General features: G+C 37.9%; 1 protein-coding gene and 1 long non-coding RNA gene across 5 annotated transcripts in view; one reads left to right on the plus strand and one right to left on the minus strand.

The window, feature by feature from the left end:
* The window catches only part of LOC121234305 (probable LRR receptor-like serine/threonine-protein kinase At1g56140), a 55,007-nt gene that overhangs the window by 21,408 nt on the left and 17,631 nt on the right, over window positions 1-15,968 (plus strand). For 2 of the 4 annotated variants that reach the window (XM_041130201.1, XM_041130200.1), the window contains exons 4-15: window positions 6,093-6,118; window positions 6,257-6,328; window positions 6,580-6,651; window positions 7,174-7,245; window positions 7,361-7,432; window positions 7,639-7,710; window positions 7,793-7,864; window positions 7,985-8,056; window positions 8,421-8,492; window positions 8,575-8,640; window positions 9,569-9,634; window positions 9,737-9,781. In XM_041130201.1, the coding sequence (XP_040986135.1) occupies window positions 6,093-6,118; window positions 6,257-6,328; window positions 6,580-6,651; window positions 7,174-7,245; window positions 7,361-7,432; window positions 7,639-7,710; window positions 7,793-7,864; window positions 7,985-8,056; window positions 8,421-8,492; window positions 8,575-8,640; window positions 9,569-9,634; window positions 9,737-9,781 (779 nt within the window). Of the gene's footprint in view, window positions 1-6,092; window positions 6,165-6,256; window positions 6,329-6,579; window positions 6,652-7,173; window positions 7,246-7,360; window positions 7,433-7,638; window positions 7,711-7,792; window positions 7,865-7,984; window positions 8,057-8,420; window positions 8,493-8,574; window positions 8,641-9,568; window positions 9,635-9,736; window positions 9,782-15,968 lie in introns of all 4 variants that reach the window. The other 2 variants (XM_041130199.1, XM_041130202.1) reach the window with 2 other exon arrangements.
* On the minus strand, window positions 3,617-5,334 carry LOC121234307. Its single transcript, XR_005934364.1, has 3 exons — window positions 4,715-5,334; window positions 4,078-4,294; window positions 3,617-3,817 (listed from the first exon to the last, which is right to left on the minus strand). It is a non-coding gene; the product is annotated as an uncharacterized LOC121234307 (long non-coding RNA).

A 15,968-nucleotide genomic window follows, 5' to 3' on the forward strand; every position in this document is an offset into this window, starting at 1 on the left:
AATAAGGTCCTATATGGGCCAAACAGTCTCTTAAGGCATGGTTTGAGCAAGCAATATAATGATGTGGTCGTAAACAAGGTTAGGCTGATCGTACACTGTTCGTGTGGGCTACCAACCATATGGGCAAGGTTACTGCTATGACTGTTTGTGTGTGACATAGTGTTGACAAGGAATGATGATGAGGTTTTTCAAAGGCTAAATAAAGATCTGGCTAGTGATTTTGAGATAAAAGACTTGGAAGTCTGAAGTATTTTCTGTGTATTCAGATGGCAAGATTGAATTCGAGACGTGGTATTTTTGGCTCCCAGAGAAATTGTCTCTGATCTACTCAAGAAAACAGGGATGCTCCATTTTAAGGCAGTTGACAACCCTGTAGAACAAAATAAAAGGTTATAAGAAGTTGATGGGAATATAATGGATGATGGCAGATACCAAAGATTGGTTGGAAGGTAATTCAGCTATATCATACTCGTCCAGACATTGCCTAGACGGTGAGTGCGGTGAGTCAGTTTATGCGCTTGGCGAAGGACCTCGTATGGAAGTGGTCACTATATGAAATCTTCACTTGGTAAAAGTTTGTTATTCTCACTTAGTCACAAAAAATGATCAATTGAAGACAGAATCATATCCATATGTAGATTGGACTGGATCATTTACAGATTGGAGATTACCTCAGGTTATTTTATATTTGTGGAAGATTATTTGGTATCTAATGTAAAGACAGAAGAACAACTTGAAGAAATCTTAACAACTTGAGTATCTAGTGTCAAAATAAGTCAGAATTCTGTTTGAATGGCCGAATCAATTGGCCTTGTGATCTCGGTTTATTATATAAACTGTACAAGAGTTCTATACATGGAAAGAAATAAGTATATGCTAATTCTATCCCTATACAATTTGTCAAATATTATGTTAATTGTACATAATAGTAAATCAAGAAAATAAACAAAGAAACAAATATGGACTGACAGCCCCCCTAAAATTGATGCGGCTTGATCAACAAGCATCAATTTGCTACTTAGGAAGCAATGTCGATGACGAGTGAGAGCCTTGGTGAAGATATGAACAATTTGTAGTTCAATGGAAATATGGGGAAGAGTGATAACACGAGCTTCAAAGGTTTCAAGGATAGAGTGATAGTCGACTTCAATATGCTTTGTGCGCTCATGATAGACAAGATTGGCCGTGATCTGAATAGCATTTGTATTATCAGTGTGTAAAGGTGTAGGATCGGTCTCAAAGAAGTTTAACTCAGCAAGCAAACCTCGAAGCCAAATAATTTCTGAACAAGCAAGAGATATTGCCTGGTACTCAGATTCTGTAGATGACTTAGAAACTCTGTCTTGCTTCTTACTCTTCCGGGAGATCAATGCATCACCTAAGAACACGCACCAACTAGTGATGTAGCGACGTGTATCAACACAACCAGCCCAATCAGCATCGCTATAAGCAGCAAGACGAGGAGAATTGCCTGCAGGAAAGAATAAGCCACGTGTAGAAGTGCTCTGAACACAGCGGATGATTCTACGGACAGCAACCAAATGAAGATGACGAGGGGTTAGAAGAAACTGGCTAACTTGCTGTACAACAAAAGAAATGTCTAGTCTAGTAATGGTGAGATAGACAAGGCTACCTACCAACTTTCGGTATAAACTGGGATCATCAAGTAAGTCACCCTCCTATTTGCGAAACTTGACGTTTAATTCCATGGGAGTATCGATAGAAGTAGCCTCATGTAGTCCAGCGGTAGCCACCAAGTCACTAGCATACTTATGTTGATTGAGTGAAATACTAGTAGGACTACGATTCACCTCAAGATCAAGAAAATATGTGAGAGACCCAAGATCTTTCATATGAAAAGATTCTGAGAGATGAGTCTTGAGCTGGACAAGTAAACCAAAATCGGAACCAATGATCACAATATCATTAACATAAACCAAAAGAACATAATACCCATGTCTGATTTCCGAAGAAACAATGAAGTGTCGTACTTGCTCTGCTTAAATGAAAATTGTAGTAAAGTGGTCCGAAATTTATCGAACCAGGCCTTCGGAGTTTGTTTGAGACCATAAAGAGAGTGACGAAGTTTACACACATGTGAGGTTGGAGAGGGAAACCATCCCAGGGGTGGCTTCATATAAATACATTCTTTAAGATCCTCGTAAAGAAAAACATTATTGACATCCATTTGATGTAGTGGCCAATCATTAGAAGCAACAAGAGGTACAATCGTACGAACAGTGGTCATCTTAGCCACAAGAGCAAAGGTCTCTTCATAATTGACACTATATTCCTGATTATTCCCAAGTGCAACAAGTAGAGCTTTATAACGATCCAAACTCCCATCAGATCGAATCTTGACGGAGTAAACCCATTTGCAACCTAGGGGAACTATGGTGGAAGGACAAGGCGCAATGTCCCAGGTGCGATTGGCCTCTAGAGCGGCAATTTCTTCTTGCATAGCTTGTCGCCAACAATCATGCTTGACAGCATGTGAGTAGCATGTGGGAATATTAGAATTGGATAATGCAGTAGTAAGAGTTGAAATAGAGTGGCCAGAAGAAAACTCATACCTATCTAGAGGTACAGACACTCGAGGAGAGTGACGTACCAAGGGCTTTGGAGGTGCTGCAATTGACTGGTTTTGGAGCATGGTAGGATCAGATATCGGTTGAACCATTGGAAGAGACTGTGGGCGGGAGCGTCTCGTATACACAATACCTAGTTTAAAGCGAGAGCTGACTTGATAAAAATCTAAGAACTGCTGTTTAAAGGAGGGGAGGACCATAGCAGAAGAAGAGGGCATAGAGGACACAGGAAATAAATGTTGATTGAAAAAAAATAACATTCCTAGAAATGCGTGTACGATGTAAAGTAGGATCATAGCAAACAAATCCCTTTTGACACATTATATCCCAAGAATGCACATCTAACAGATTGAGCAAATAATTTATGTCGCTCATGAGGAGGTAAATGGACAAAACATACACAACTAAAGATACGAAGATTATCATAACTAGATTGTTTAGCAAACAAGCGGAAATAGGGAGACTCCATGTGTAAGACTTGGGAAGGTAAACGATTAATCAAGTGAGTAGCAATTTTCAGAGCCTCGACCCAGAACATGGATGGAACAGAGGATTCTAACAAGAGAGTACGTATCACATCAAGAAGATGACGATTTTTGCATTCGGCTACTCCATTCTGTTAGGGAGTAGTGGGACATGAACGTTGATGAATAATACATTTAGAAGCTAAGAATGCCTGAAACTTAGTAGACAAATATTCACCACTAGAATATGTGCGTAATGTCTTAATAGTCGCAGAAAATTGATTGTCAATATCGCTAAAAACTCGATGAAAGTATGAAAAACCTTGGATTTAGAGCGAAGAAAATAAACCCAAGTGAATCTACCATGATCATCAATGAAAGTCACATAGTATTTAAATTTTTCATGTGAACTAACCGGGGAAGGTCCCCAAACATCACTATGGATAAGATTAAAGCAATAAGAAGCTCTACTAGCATACAAAGGAAATAGAAGAGTTTTGTTTTTACCAAGTTTACAAGAATCCCACTGAAGAGATAAAGAATAACGTTATTTATTACCAAGAAAACAGAGTGCAATACATGAGATAAGATCTGAGGATTGGGATGGCCTAAACGACGATGCCACACCATACCTCAAATCAAGAACATTATTATAAGCAAAAACTTAATAGAAGAAACTGGAGAAAGTGCTGGAACAGGTAAAAATAGTAGAAAAAAGTGCCCCACTTTAGCTCCCTTCGCGATCGGCTCCCCCGTTACCTGGTCCTACACAACACAACCTTCACCAAAAAATTAGCAGCACAATTGTTATCAACTAATTGACCAACAGAAATAAGATTCGTGGAAAGTTGAGGGGCAAGAATTGCCATTGGCATCTCCAACAGTAGCTATTGGTAAAGAATTGCCATTGGCAGTCTAAATGGCAGATTGACCAGCATAGGGCCGAACATGACACAGCAGTGGGAGTATTCGTCATGTGATTAGAAGCCCCGAGTCTACGTACCAAAGTTTAGTAGAACTTTTACCTTGAAACCCCATTACAGATAATGCCGAAATTGGCATCTGTTGCACCATTTCTGGTGTGCAGTAATTTGTTGCAGGAGGTACAAGATCAAAGGAAGCACCTGAGGAAGAGCCATGTGCTATAGAAGTTGTTGCGGAAGGAATAATAACAGAAGTCTGAAATGCTTGGGCTTGACGATTCTGGGGGCGGATATGACATTCTTTGATAATGTGACCCTTCTTCTTGCAATAAGAACAATATTTTTTATGACAATTGGCAGCAATATGCCCATATTCCTTGCAACAGAAACACTACAAATTTTAGAATTCATAGGTGATCCTCGTCCTTGGGCAGCATAAGCACAGTTGACGTCTTGGAACTGCCATGAGATTGCTCCAGAGTAGCTTGAGTACTAAGACGTTCTTCGCGAAGTAACTCACCAAAACAAATATCAAGAGAAGGAACAAGAGATCTATTCAGTAGAGAGGAGTGAACAAATTCAAATTCCGGGCGTAGTTTCTTAAGAAATTGATCACGCCGACTAGTCTCATGAAGAGTCTGAATAGTCGAAAAAGCGTCAACAACATCCGCTGTAACCAAATCAGTATATTCATGCCAAAGAGTAAAAAATACCGAGTAGTAGTCTTGGATGGAAATACTATCATGTTGAAATATGGCAATCGCATGTTCTAACTGAAAGTGGCGAGCATCATTAGCTTGATGATAAACCTTTTTCAAGTAATTCCACATGGATTGAGCAGAGCGATAAGCCCGCAAGTTGGTAACAATATGTGGCTCCACCCAACAAAGAAGCCAAGACATAATCCGAGCATCAAGTACAACCCATGAAGGAGAAGCCCCAAGATCTTTGGATTTGTCAGTAGTGGATTTTGGGGCAACATCCGTGCCATCAATATGACCCCAAAGATCCTTTCCCTTGAGGAAAAGTTCAAACTGAAATGCCCAAGTAGAGTAGTTTGTGCCTATAAACTTGACACACACAGGTGCAGAGTTCATCACAAATAAATAAATTCCGACACAAAGCAAATCAAAGATAAACCGAGAGATACCCACGTAGAAGTGCAAAATAGCCAAAAATTACCAGACAAAAAAATGCCGAAATTACCAAGAGAAAGAAAAATGACTAGAAAGGACAAGTTGCGTCTGCGATAAATCGAAGGCACAAAGTGTTGAGATGCCCTCCAGAAGGATGCGCTGCCGAGATGGAAATAGAAGCTGCCGAAAAACTATGCAAACCAGGAACAAACGTGTCGAGAAGCCCACCGAAAAACTCAAACCTAGAACAGACGGTGCCGATAACACCAACCCAAAAACAATAGACCGAAAAACAAGAGAGCTTTCACACGAAACAGCAAGTAGATCACGTTGGGTCACCGAGAATAATCTAGAAGACGCCGACACACGAAACTGAGAAGAGAAAAAAATTCACACGGGCGACCACCAAACCGAGAGAATAAAAATTCAAGCGGCTCTTGATACCATTTCAAAATAAGTCAGAATTCTGTTTGAATGGCTGAATCAATTGGCCTTGTGATCTCGGTTTATTATATAAACTGTACAAGAGTTCTATACATGGAAAGAAATAAGTATATGCTAATTCTATCCCTATACAATCTGTTAAATATTATGCTGATTGTACAGAAGAGTAAATCAAGGAAATAAATAAAGAAACAAATATGGAAACAAATATGGACAGCAAAGCTGTGCATTGACATCTAGTAGTGTCTTTCACACAGCTTCATGCAAGTTGAGCAAGTGAGATATCTTTGCCTCAGCTTGAGCGGGGAGTGTTGACATATTTGATATTTTCTATTATTAAGGGCACATGTGTATTTATAATGTCTTTTATTTTTTTATGAGTATGTATTTATAATGTCTTGGGACAATAATAAACAATAGGCTACGATTTTTGGGTTCTTTTTTCTGACAACCATATTTCTATTCCTCTTACACTTTCTATCATTAGATTTTGTTGTTAATCAGCTAAATATACTAATATTCCTCCATATATGACAGGGATTTGCGCCAAAATTATTTGACAGGTAACCTGTCTGCATCCATTGGCAATCTAACTCGCATGCAATACCTGTAAGCCCCATCCCAATTTTTATCAAAACCCTGTTACATAGTGCATCTAATATGGGTTAACCTTTTGCCTTTTCTCCTCTTCAATAAATTAGGAGTCTTGGCATTAATGCATTATCAGGGGAGCTTCCAAAGGAGCTTGGGAATCTTTCTGATTTATTATCATTGTAAGTTATCATAATTTTTCATTTTGTACACCAAAGGAGCTGTCCTTTCTTCTCAATGCCTTTATTTTTAGAAAGTAATAGGTTTGACAAAGGGTACACACAAAAATGGAAATTTTGTACTAATCCATATTCAAGTTTATGTCTGTTCTGTTGCTTTCTGCATCTTCTATACCTGATCTTGATGATGTTAGTCTTGGGAATCAAGTCTTTGGCTTATTATTTATCTACTGTTTTACTTGTGAAATTTGCAGCGGTTTTGGGTCGAATAACTTCTCTGGTTCTTTGCCATCTGAGCTTGGGAATTTAGTGAAATTACAGCAAATGTAAGTACAAATCCAACTTTCCATCTTCAGTATAAGTTCTGCAAAACATTTGATTGCATCTTATAGCTGCACCAATGACTTTAGAAATGGTTCTGATAAAGCTTCTGCAAGTATCCATACTGTGTGGCTCCAGATTATAAGAACTCTCTGACAATAAATCTTATGACAGTGATATTTCATGATATTGCATATGCAAGACTGTATGCGCAAAAAGTAAAAATGATGTTTCTTATTCACATTCTTGAGTAAATTAGTAGTGTCAGTAAGGATGTAGAGATGACACAACTATTGAAGAGAGTTGATACCTGCAATTGCATTTATTTGATATTTAATTCTAGGAGCCGACCATGAGTGATTTTGATATTTTTTCTCTTAAAGAGTGCACAACTTGAAGGGGATCTAATGATGACTTGACAACTGTCTTTCCATAGTTGAATTCCTTAACCGTTATAATGAAATTTCACAATCTGAGGATTGTATATCAAATATCAGTAGATTCACTCAAGTTGTTTACTCTGACAGCTACTTTGATAGCTCTGGAGTTAGTGGTGAGATTCCCTCCACATTTGCTAAATTACAGAACCTCCACACAGTGTAAGAACTTGCTGACTACTACTTTTCCTACTTCAAATCTTACTAGAATACATATACATGATAAATAAAACAAAATCTACTAAAATTGTTTGAGGAAATACATTTTTGTTCACAGTTGGGCATCAGACAATGAACTCACCGGCAGCATACCTGATTTCATAGCTTCTTGGTCAAAGCTTACTTCCTTGTAAGACAATCTTCTTAGCCCTTTCGTTTCTGTTCTGATCATTCATGATCAATGAGGCTCAAGGTTTTGTTATGCTACAAAGTCAATATGAAACACTGTTGTTATGAGTTTATGATTGATAAAACTCAATGTTTGCTTTGTATATTCTGCATACACGATACATCTGTGCACAATTTATGATTAGCTACAACCAAATGCTTTTGTAGGAGGCTTCAAGGTAACTCTTTCAAAGGTCCAATACCCTCAACGTTTTCCAATTTGACTTCTCTTAAAGAGATGTGAGTGTCTATATCTCTTATGTACTTTTTTTTCTACCTGGCACTTTGCAGACATGTAAGCTAATAATCTTGTTTGATATAGGTTAATAAGTGATCTGTCTAATGGGAGTTCTTCACTAGCATTTATAAAGGATATGAAGTCTCTAACTCTCTTGTAAGGCAACACCAAAGCTTGTTATTTGGAATTTCCTATCAATTAATTTATTTATTTGTTTTCTTTCTTTGTTTTGCTTTTCTAGAATATGGTATAACAATATAGTTACAAATGTTGCAGAGTGCTGAGGAATAATAACATTTCCGATTCAATTCCATCCAATATAGGAGAATACCAAAATTTGACACAGCTGTAAGTAATATACATTGATTGGCAATTCTTAAGGCACGTGTGTTGCTGGTAATCTGTTAGGTTGCATTTAAATTTGATCCAAAGTAATGGAAGCAGGAACCTCTCCATTATTTATTAGGTTGGACAAGCCCAACCTGTTAAAAAGCTAAATACTCATCCAATTTTGATATAATTGTCATGTTATTTTTCACAGTTTGTTGCTCATTCGTTCTTGTTGGGATGGTGTGTCAGGCTTAAATTTTGTTGGCTAATGTTTCTTAAAGATCGTGTGTTAATTACTTGTAGATAGCTTTTTATGTCCCACAACTGGGTGATAATTACTTTGTTTATGACTGCTCACGATAAATTATGTTACTTCTTTTAGGGATTTGAGCTTCAACAACATAGCAGGGCAGATTCCAGATTCGCTTTTCAATCTGAGTTCGCTTGCTTACTTGTAATATACTACATTTGCTTAACTGCATATTATACATTCATACTCTTGGTATTAAAGCATGTACTATTGATTTCATTATCAGGTTTCTTGGAAATAATCAGTTAAATGGCACCCTGCCAGCACAAAAGAGAGCGTCTCTTCTTAACATGTAAGTACCTAAGACATTATTTGCATTTCACAACATTATTTTCATTACGATTGAAATGGTTCCCTTTTGGTTGATAAAAATGTATGAGGTTTTTCTGAACCATCTGATGTGTGTGTGTGTGTGTATTTATATATATATATATATCTATGTATAGGAACAATTTATATTTTATTCATTGTTGAGAGGTAGTACAGACTCCTATTCCTATTAACATATGCTCTCTTAGGTCGGCATTTTGAATAGCCATGGGTAGCCACTACTTATATAGTCAGCTATAACAATCAGAATGGAGAAGAGACACGTACAAAGGGTGATCATAAATCTAAGTTTTTGATCTCCATGTAGTAATCTAATTATTACTCTGGATGATTAAATATTTTCTCTTTGCTTTTTGGCATTTCAGTATGTCCAAAAGCAATTTAAGAAAAGAGTGAACTCTGATGACCACTAGATTGATTTGCATGGTCATATCCTAACGACAAATATAAATATGGATTTGAGGCTGCAGACTCATTTCAACTAAAACCTTGAAACTCAGTGGGCTTTTCCCTTTTTAGAACTGCTGTCATTACTTATTTGAAATATCAAAAATTTATCTAGCATAAACAAGAGTTACAATTTGTCCCGGTGGATTTGTCCCAGCCAAATCATCTTTTAAAAAAAAATGAACTTATGAAAAAGAGTTGCAATTTAAGGAAAAATAGCAGTTGTTTTTTTTTCATTACCAACAATCAGGCAGCAAAAATTAATTTTAAAGCATTAATGTCACAAGTCTAATGACTAGTTTTCGTACTGAACATGGCATTGTTCCTAATTTAATTTTTTTTTATTAGTAAGAAGACAATTATATTAATTCGAACGAAATAGGCATTGTTACTAATTTAATGGAATGCATTTACCTAACATTCTTGTTATCTTATTCTTGCAGTGATCTGTCTTATAATAATTTAGTTGGAAGCCTTCCTTCTTGGGTCAGCCAAGAAAATTTACAACTGTATGTTTACTATTCTTGACATCAGTATGTATTTTTGGGCTTGAATGCCATTTTCCTCATGATGAAGCTGACATTGGGATCTTATGGATTGTACTAATGCAGTAATTTAGTTGCCAACAACTTCACGATTGAAAGTTCAAACAGCAGGTAGTATATCTGTTCAATATTTTCTAGTTTTATGGATTATCCTTTTTTTAGTTGAGGAGTGTAGATCATCAATAGTTCACCCTTTGTGATATTATTTTTCTTCACTAGTATTAAATTATAGATGGGAACCTATTTCGCTGCTACCTAGCAAGTGAATCACATATCACGTCCACTAATGGGGATGATTTTTTTTTTTTTTTTTTTTTTTTTTAGTGGGAGCAGACCATGGGTAAGTTAAAGAAAATGGTCAATTGAGTGGAGGCCAAAAAGCTGGCCTATTAAGTATATTTAAGATAGCAAATCTGTCGATCACTTAATCTCTGATCATCTCTTGCTATCACTTTTATATTTCAGAGCAACCCATGCTTAAGATTGTTATGATTGTTTTCTGTTGTTTCTTCCTCTTTGCCAGTGTTATATATATATATATATATATATATATATTTTTTTTATAAGTAAGAAGTTTTATTAATCCACGTAAAAAGGCAATGCCCAAGTATACAGGAAGTATACAAGAAAAAGCCTAGTTACAAACTACACACTACGGAAAGTAGCATAAAAGTCATTAAAATTCCCTCCATTCAATACAATAGAAGAAGCCCAAAGCAACAAAGTGTGATAGAAAAAGGCCCTAAAACTATCCGGAGTGCGTTCCCTATTTTCAAAACATCGACCATTTCTTTCAATCCGTATGCACCACATTAAACGTAGAGGCACCATCTTCCGAACAGCTGCAATGTGGCGGTGGCCCCTAATCCCTCTCCAACATGACAATAATTCCTAGACCCTCTTGGGCATAACCCTTGCAATACCAAGCCTAGTGAAGATGTCGTCCCATAAAGCCTTGACTACTTTGCAGCGGAGAAGTAGATGGTCTGCTGATTCGCTGTTGTGTTTGCACATAAAGCACCAATTGGTTAAGTAGAGGTCTCACTTTCTTAGTTTATCAATAGTCAATATCTTTCCATGGGATGCCAACCAGCCGAAAAGGACAACTTTAAAGGGTGCATTGCTCCTCCAAATGCTCTTCCAAGGAAAGGCATTGGTGGGATGAACGGTCAAAAACTTGTAATAAGAGCGGACTGAAAATTTCTTGTTCCTGGTGTGTGTCCATATTAGTCCGTCTTCCCTACCTGCTTGTACTTTCAACGCATATAAAACATTTTAGAAATCAACAATGTTGTTCACCTCCCAGTCCTGTACAGCTCTAGAAAAACTCACGGACCAATGAAGAGAATTAGCGGAAATGCTCATATTATTAGCCACAGAAGCATCCTTGTCTAACGCAATCCTCTTTGCCAGTGTTATATTCATGTGTTATAGTGTTACATTATTTATATTTCAATGCAAATAAATGAGGAATACTCAAACATTTGCACATATATCTACATATTGTTAAAAACTTAGATCTGTTGAGGAGACTCGGTCATCGGCACCAACACCTCTGTAGTCATCAGTTACCAAAATATGTAATTTAAAGAATTCATTTTAGAATTAGAATGCCGATCCTAGCTGTGCGTAATCTGTGCTCTCTTGATAGAGGACATTGAGTACAAATCTAGAGTAATTAGCATATGTGATACCTAGGAGAGCAAATGGGACTATCAAAAGCAGTTGAGTACATCGAAAAGGGACATTTTGACTAGCATAAACTGAAAGAAGGTTAAAAAAGAAAGAAAGAAAGAGACAAGTTATGTACAAAATTACTTCTGGTTTGGCTTGTTAGGATAGGAATATTGGTTTCTTAAAGGACTAGTGGGGAGGATGGGTGTTTTGAAGAAGTTACTAGTTGATGTGAAGGTGTTTGACTTTGTGTCAGAGGGTGTTGATGCTATTCGCATCATGCAAAGGAGCCGAAAGGTGGTGCAGGAGATTTTTGCTGGCACAGCCATGGTGGCTTGGCTAGCAATCACGGTGGATGCGTGCACTTTGTTGGTGGGAGGTAAAGAATTCTTCAAGAAATTCCATGAACGGAGTAGATCATATTTAGCTCAATGATGCATCAATTTTGACGGGCCTTATATGGTGATGGTGGAATAGGGTGGTGGAGGTATCTGCTTCATTGCCATCCTGGAAAGATTGGAAGAAAATCATGAACACTAGTTCAATTGAGCACAATGGTAGAACCAAAGCAATAGGGGCTGCACAAAAAGATTTCTAAGTTCTTCCAAAGACCACTCCCTGTCTTCAAAGCACCTATCATTTCTTTCCATCCAGATACACACTACATAATTCACAATGAATCATCCTCCAAACCACAGCAACCTGAGAACAACCATGAAGACCATTCTAGCAAGCTAAAGAGATCCACCACCCTCAAAGGCCCCAAGCAATTCTGGATCTACTGAAAATCTCATCCCATAACGCCCTTGCCACCTCACAATGCAATAGCAGATGATCCTCAGATTCACCATTCTTCTTACACATGTAGCACCAATCCATGACAATAAGATCATGCTTCCTCAAATTGTCAATAGTCAATATTTTCAGAAGAGAGACGGTCCAAATGAAGAAAACAACTTTGGAAGGCACCCTACACTTCCAAAGAAAAGAAATAAGACGCTGAGATGACAAGACCTTGTAGAAAGATCAAACAGAAAACTTTTTGCTCCCATCGGACCTCCAAAGCATTCTATCCCATTCATTACTACCAAAACTTGTGGTATATAAGACCTTCAGAGTTTATTGGATGAAGAAATTTGGTTCCGCCATGTTTATACGAGGTGGAAATGGGGAAGCTACGGTCGTACAAGGAAGTTTGGAGGTGTTGAGATGCTTTGTGATGTCCAGCTTCCGTAATAGGGGCGTGCAACAGGAGGACTTTTGTGGAGGAAGAAGTGACCATTGGGACTAGTAAGATGCATCTCTTGTGATCCACTTCGTGTTGCAGTTGTGTGGTCTCTAGAATCCCTTGTCATAAAAAAATCATCTCCTAGTAAAAACACGTGGACGTTTTTAACGTTGACTAGTCTATGAAAAGGGTAAAAATAAGGCCACAAGCATGATTGACCCAATTACTCTTAATGGGCATGATAAATTCTTGGGCCAAGCTATCGTTAACAAACCCAAACCCATTGATAAGGGAAAGGTAAAAATAAGATTGGGGCAGGCTTTAGATAGATAACCCACCAGGTATGATGGGTTAAGGGGAGTGTTAGGCGATTGGTATTTGAAGTCGGTTCTTCTTCCTATGGTTTTCAGGCAATCACGTCAGTGAGTGTTTCAGCTTTAGATTTGTGTAGCACATGGTTACCTCTACGCCGTCGCGGGTATCCAACAGTGGTGCAGGAAATACAAAGGGATTGAAGAGGGTCTATGCGTTGGGCTCTTCTTCAGGTCCTAACCATAAAAACTCACTGGTAATCGCTATGTTCTTGCTCTAAACCACACAGAGCAGTATGCTGGCCAGTATTGGTGCTCTGAATCACTGGTCGTCATTAGTATCATCATCAATAGAGGTGTCTTTGGCAGGAGTTTCCTCCTTTTATCTTAGGACCATTGTACAAGGTTCGTTGATGAAGATGAGGTGATTAAACATGACTTTGTACAACTTGTGGGAGGTGATGGGATGGCAAATGAAATTGAAGATGGGGTTTTGGTTCTCTCCATTGTGCAGTAGAGTCTGGAGGAAGGGTCACAGTGCATTAAGGGAGGGCTATTTGAGCTGTTGGAGCTGCCAATGGTGTCTTGTGATGAAGTATTCATTGGGCATGATACACTAGTTGGATCCTACTTTGGAGGAGCCTGTACCTATAATTTCTCTGCAATCGGGCAATGATATTGTAGTCTCGTCTTTGGATTGAGTAAATAAGAAAGTTAAAGGAGATGCAAGAAAGTGCACTGTGTAGGGATTTCTTGTGTTGGATTTGGGAATCAATTCATGGCATGACTCTCGGCCATTAAGGCAGGACATCTCCATATAACAAAAGGCAAGTTCAGAAAGAAACAGTGAGCTAAAGCCACTGACCAGATCTCTCACTTATGATGTGAAGGAAGGGAATTCAAGTCGAGGCAAATCGAAAGGGAGGGCAACATCAACTGTATTATGAAGCCTTAGATTCTATCCTCAAATGTCCAGGGCCTGAACGAGGCCCATATATTCCTCCGGATTAGAAAACTACTTTGCCTTTGAAAGGTTGATATTGTATGCTTGTAGAAAACGAAAATGGAAGTTATTTCCAGAAATATGGTTTGGATTTTTGGGGTTGTCCATAAATAGATTGGTCATATATTACCTCCAATGGGGCTTCGGATGGAGTTTTAGTGATGTGGGACAAAAGATGGTAGAGAAAGTCGAGGAGTGCATTGGGGAATATATGATGGCTTGCACCTTTAAAATTGTGGGAGATGTTTTCATGTGGGCTTTTGCCAATATTTAGTAGACATTTTGTGGCGCCCCCAGGCCTCGCTTGAGATTGGACGGTGACTGAAACACCGGGACATGCAACACAAGGCTACATACTCCTCGTACATGACAGATAAGATGCAATGCACTTATGTATACTAGCAGTATTCAATAAATCGCAGTAGAATAAGTCATTTAAAAGTTGTACCAGAATAAACTAATATCCCAACTTCTTCATTCATAGCTTTACATCACACTTCTTAGCAATGGAGTATCAAGCTCCTTGTTTACACTTTAACATAATAAGTATTGTCTAAAAAGGCCTTAACAAAGAAATCATTAAAGCATTTTTCTAATTTCAGCTATCTCCAAGTAGGTCATGACTAGATATGTTCTTTCTCCGAGTTGAGCACCTCCTTGGCCTTGATCATCATCATGACTCACTACTCCTGGTCCTGTCACAACTTCTAACATTCTAGGTGGGGAATGGTTTTGGAAACTACCACAATGAGATTTCTCGGAAAACACGCAACATACAATAGTTAACACAAATATACAAGAGGTATATCATGAAATATGTGCATGGACATGTACTTGACATATGACTTGACCAGAACTTGACTTATGCACTTGACCATTTTCAAAAGACTTGTAACAGAGACTTTAACATTTTCAGAAAACTTCTTTGACTTTCTTTTTCATGTTGATCTTAATTAGAACTTGTCATATCAGAACATGTCACAAGATTTTCATTGAGTGATCCCTTATCATATCACGAGATTTTCATCAAGTGATCCTTAACATATCACGAGATTTTCATCAAGTGATCCATAATATATGAGCTCTTATTCTTGTTCAGAGGGTGGACACAACACGGTTCACCTTTGCACCACGTGTTCCTGCTAGTTACCGCACCATCGACGGTCCATACACCGTGATGAATACGTCATAAACAAATATTTCATAATAACTCGGCCTTACTTCGTCGGGTTACATGCCTTATGCACTCACTAGCGTTTGGCGCTTCCTCGCACCGGCATTCTTTAAAAAGAATCCATTCGAGACTCGTCGACAGTTCTTTGTCGACGCAGGGGTTACCACTCCATTCTTAAGCACTCCAGAGTAGACAAAGAAGTTCCACTAGGACAATCTCCCGTCCTAGCAATTGGGGTCGTGATAAAACTTTTAAACTCTTTTATTTGAAAACACTTTTTGGAAACACTTTTCCCCAAATGCATGTGACGTGAGACTTAAGACATACATACTTACACTTGACATATGACATATGAAATGCTGAGCATGAAATAACAAAGCATAACATCTTCAATTCATGGCATGATAACATAGATCACATGAATCATCAAAACACATACTTGGAACTATGAAAATGTGCTTTGGCCGAAACATGCGAGTACAAAAACATGAACAATCATCACTTAAACATGCTTCAAACTTCAAACATATTGCTTAGAAATCAAAGCATAATGAAACAAGACATAAAATCATGGTATTTGGCCAAAATCCAAAACTTCCAAGGCATGGCATAGCCGACTCATCAAACATCACAAATTAACAACAAAGTTTTCCTTAGAACTAAAACATGCTAAGGACATTCTTGCCATTTTCATCTTAAAACCGAATCATACCATTCATGTAATATTCATTTTCAAGGATCATATAAGCATATTCAACAAGCAACAAGAAATAGCAAACAAAGCAAACATAACTATGAAAGGATTTACACAAATATATACAAGTATTAACCAGGAGTAAATTGAGTGTATACTTACAAACCTTTCCTTGCTTACAAAGAGTATATTGAAAATCTTGAAGAGGAAGCTC

Source organism: Juglans microcarpa x Juglans regia, chromosome 6D, assembly GCF_004785595.1.
Source record: "Juglans microcarpa x Juglans regia isolate MS1-56 chromosome 6D, Jm3101_v1.0, whole genome shotgun sequence".
Taxonomy (NCBI): Eukaryota; Viridiplantae; Streptophyta; class Magnoliopsida; order Fagales; family Juglandaceae; genus Juglans; species Juglans microcarpa x Juglans regia.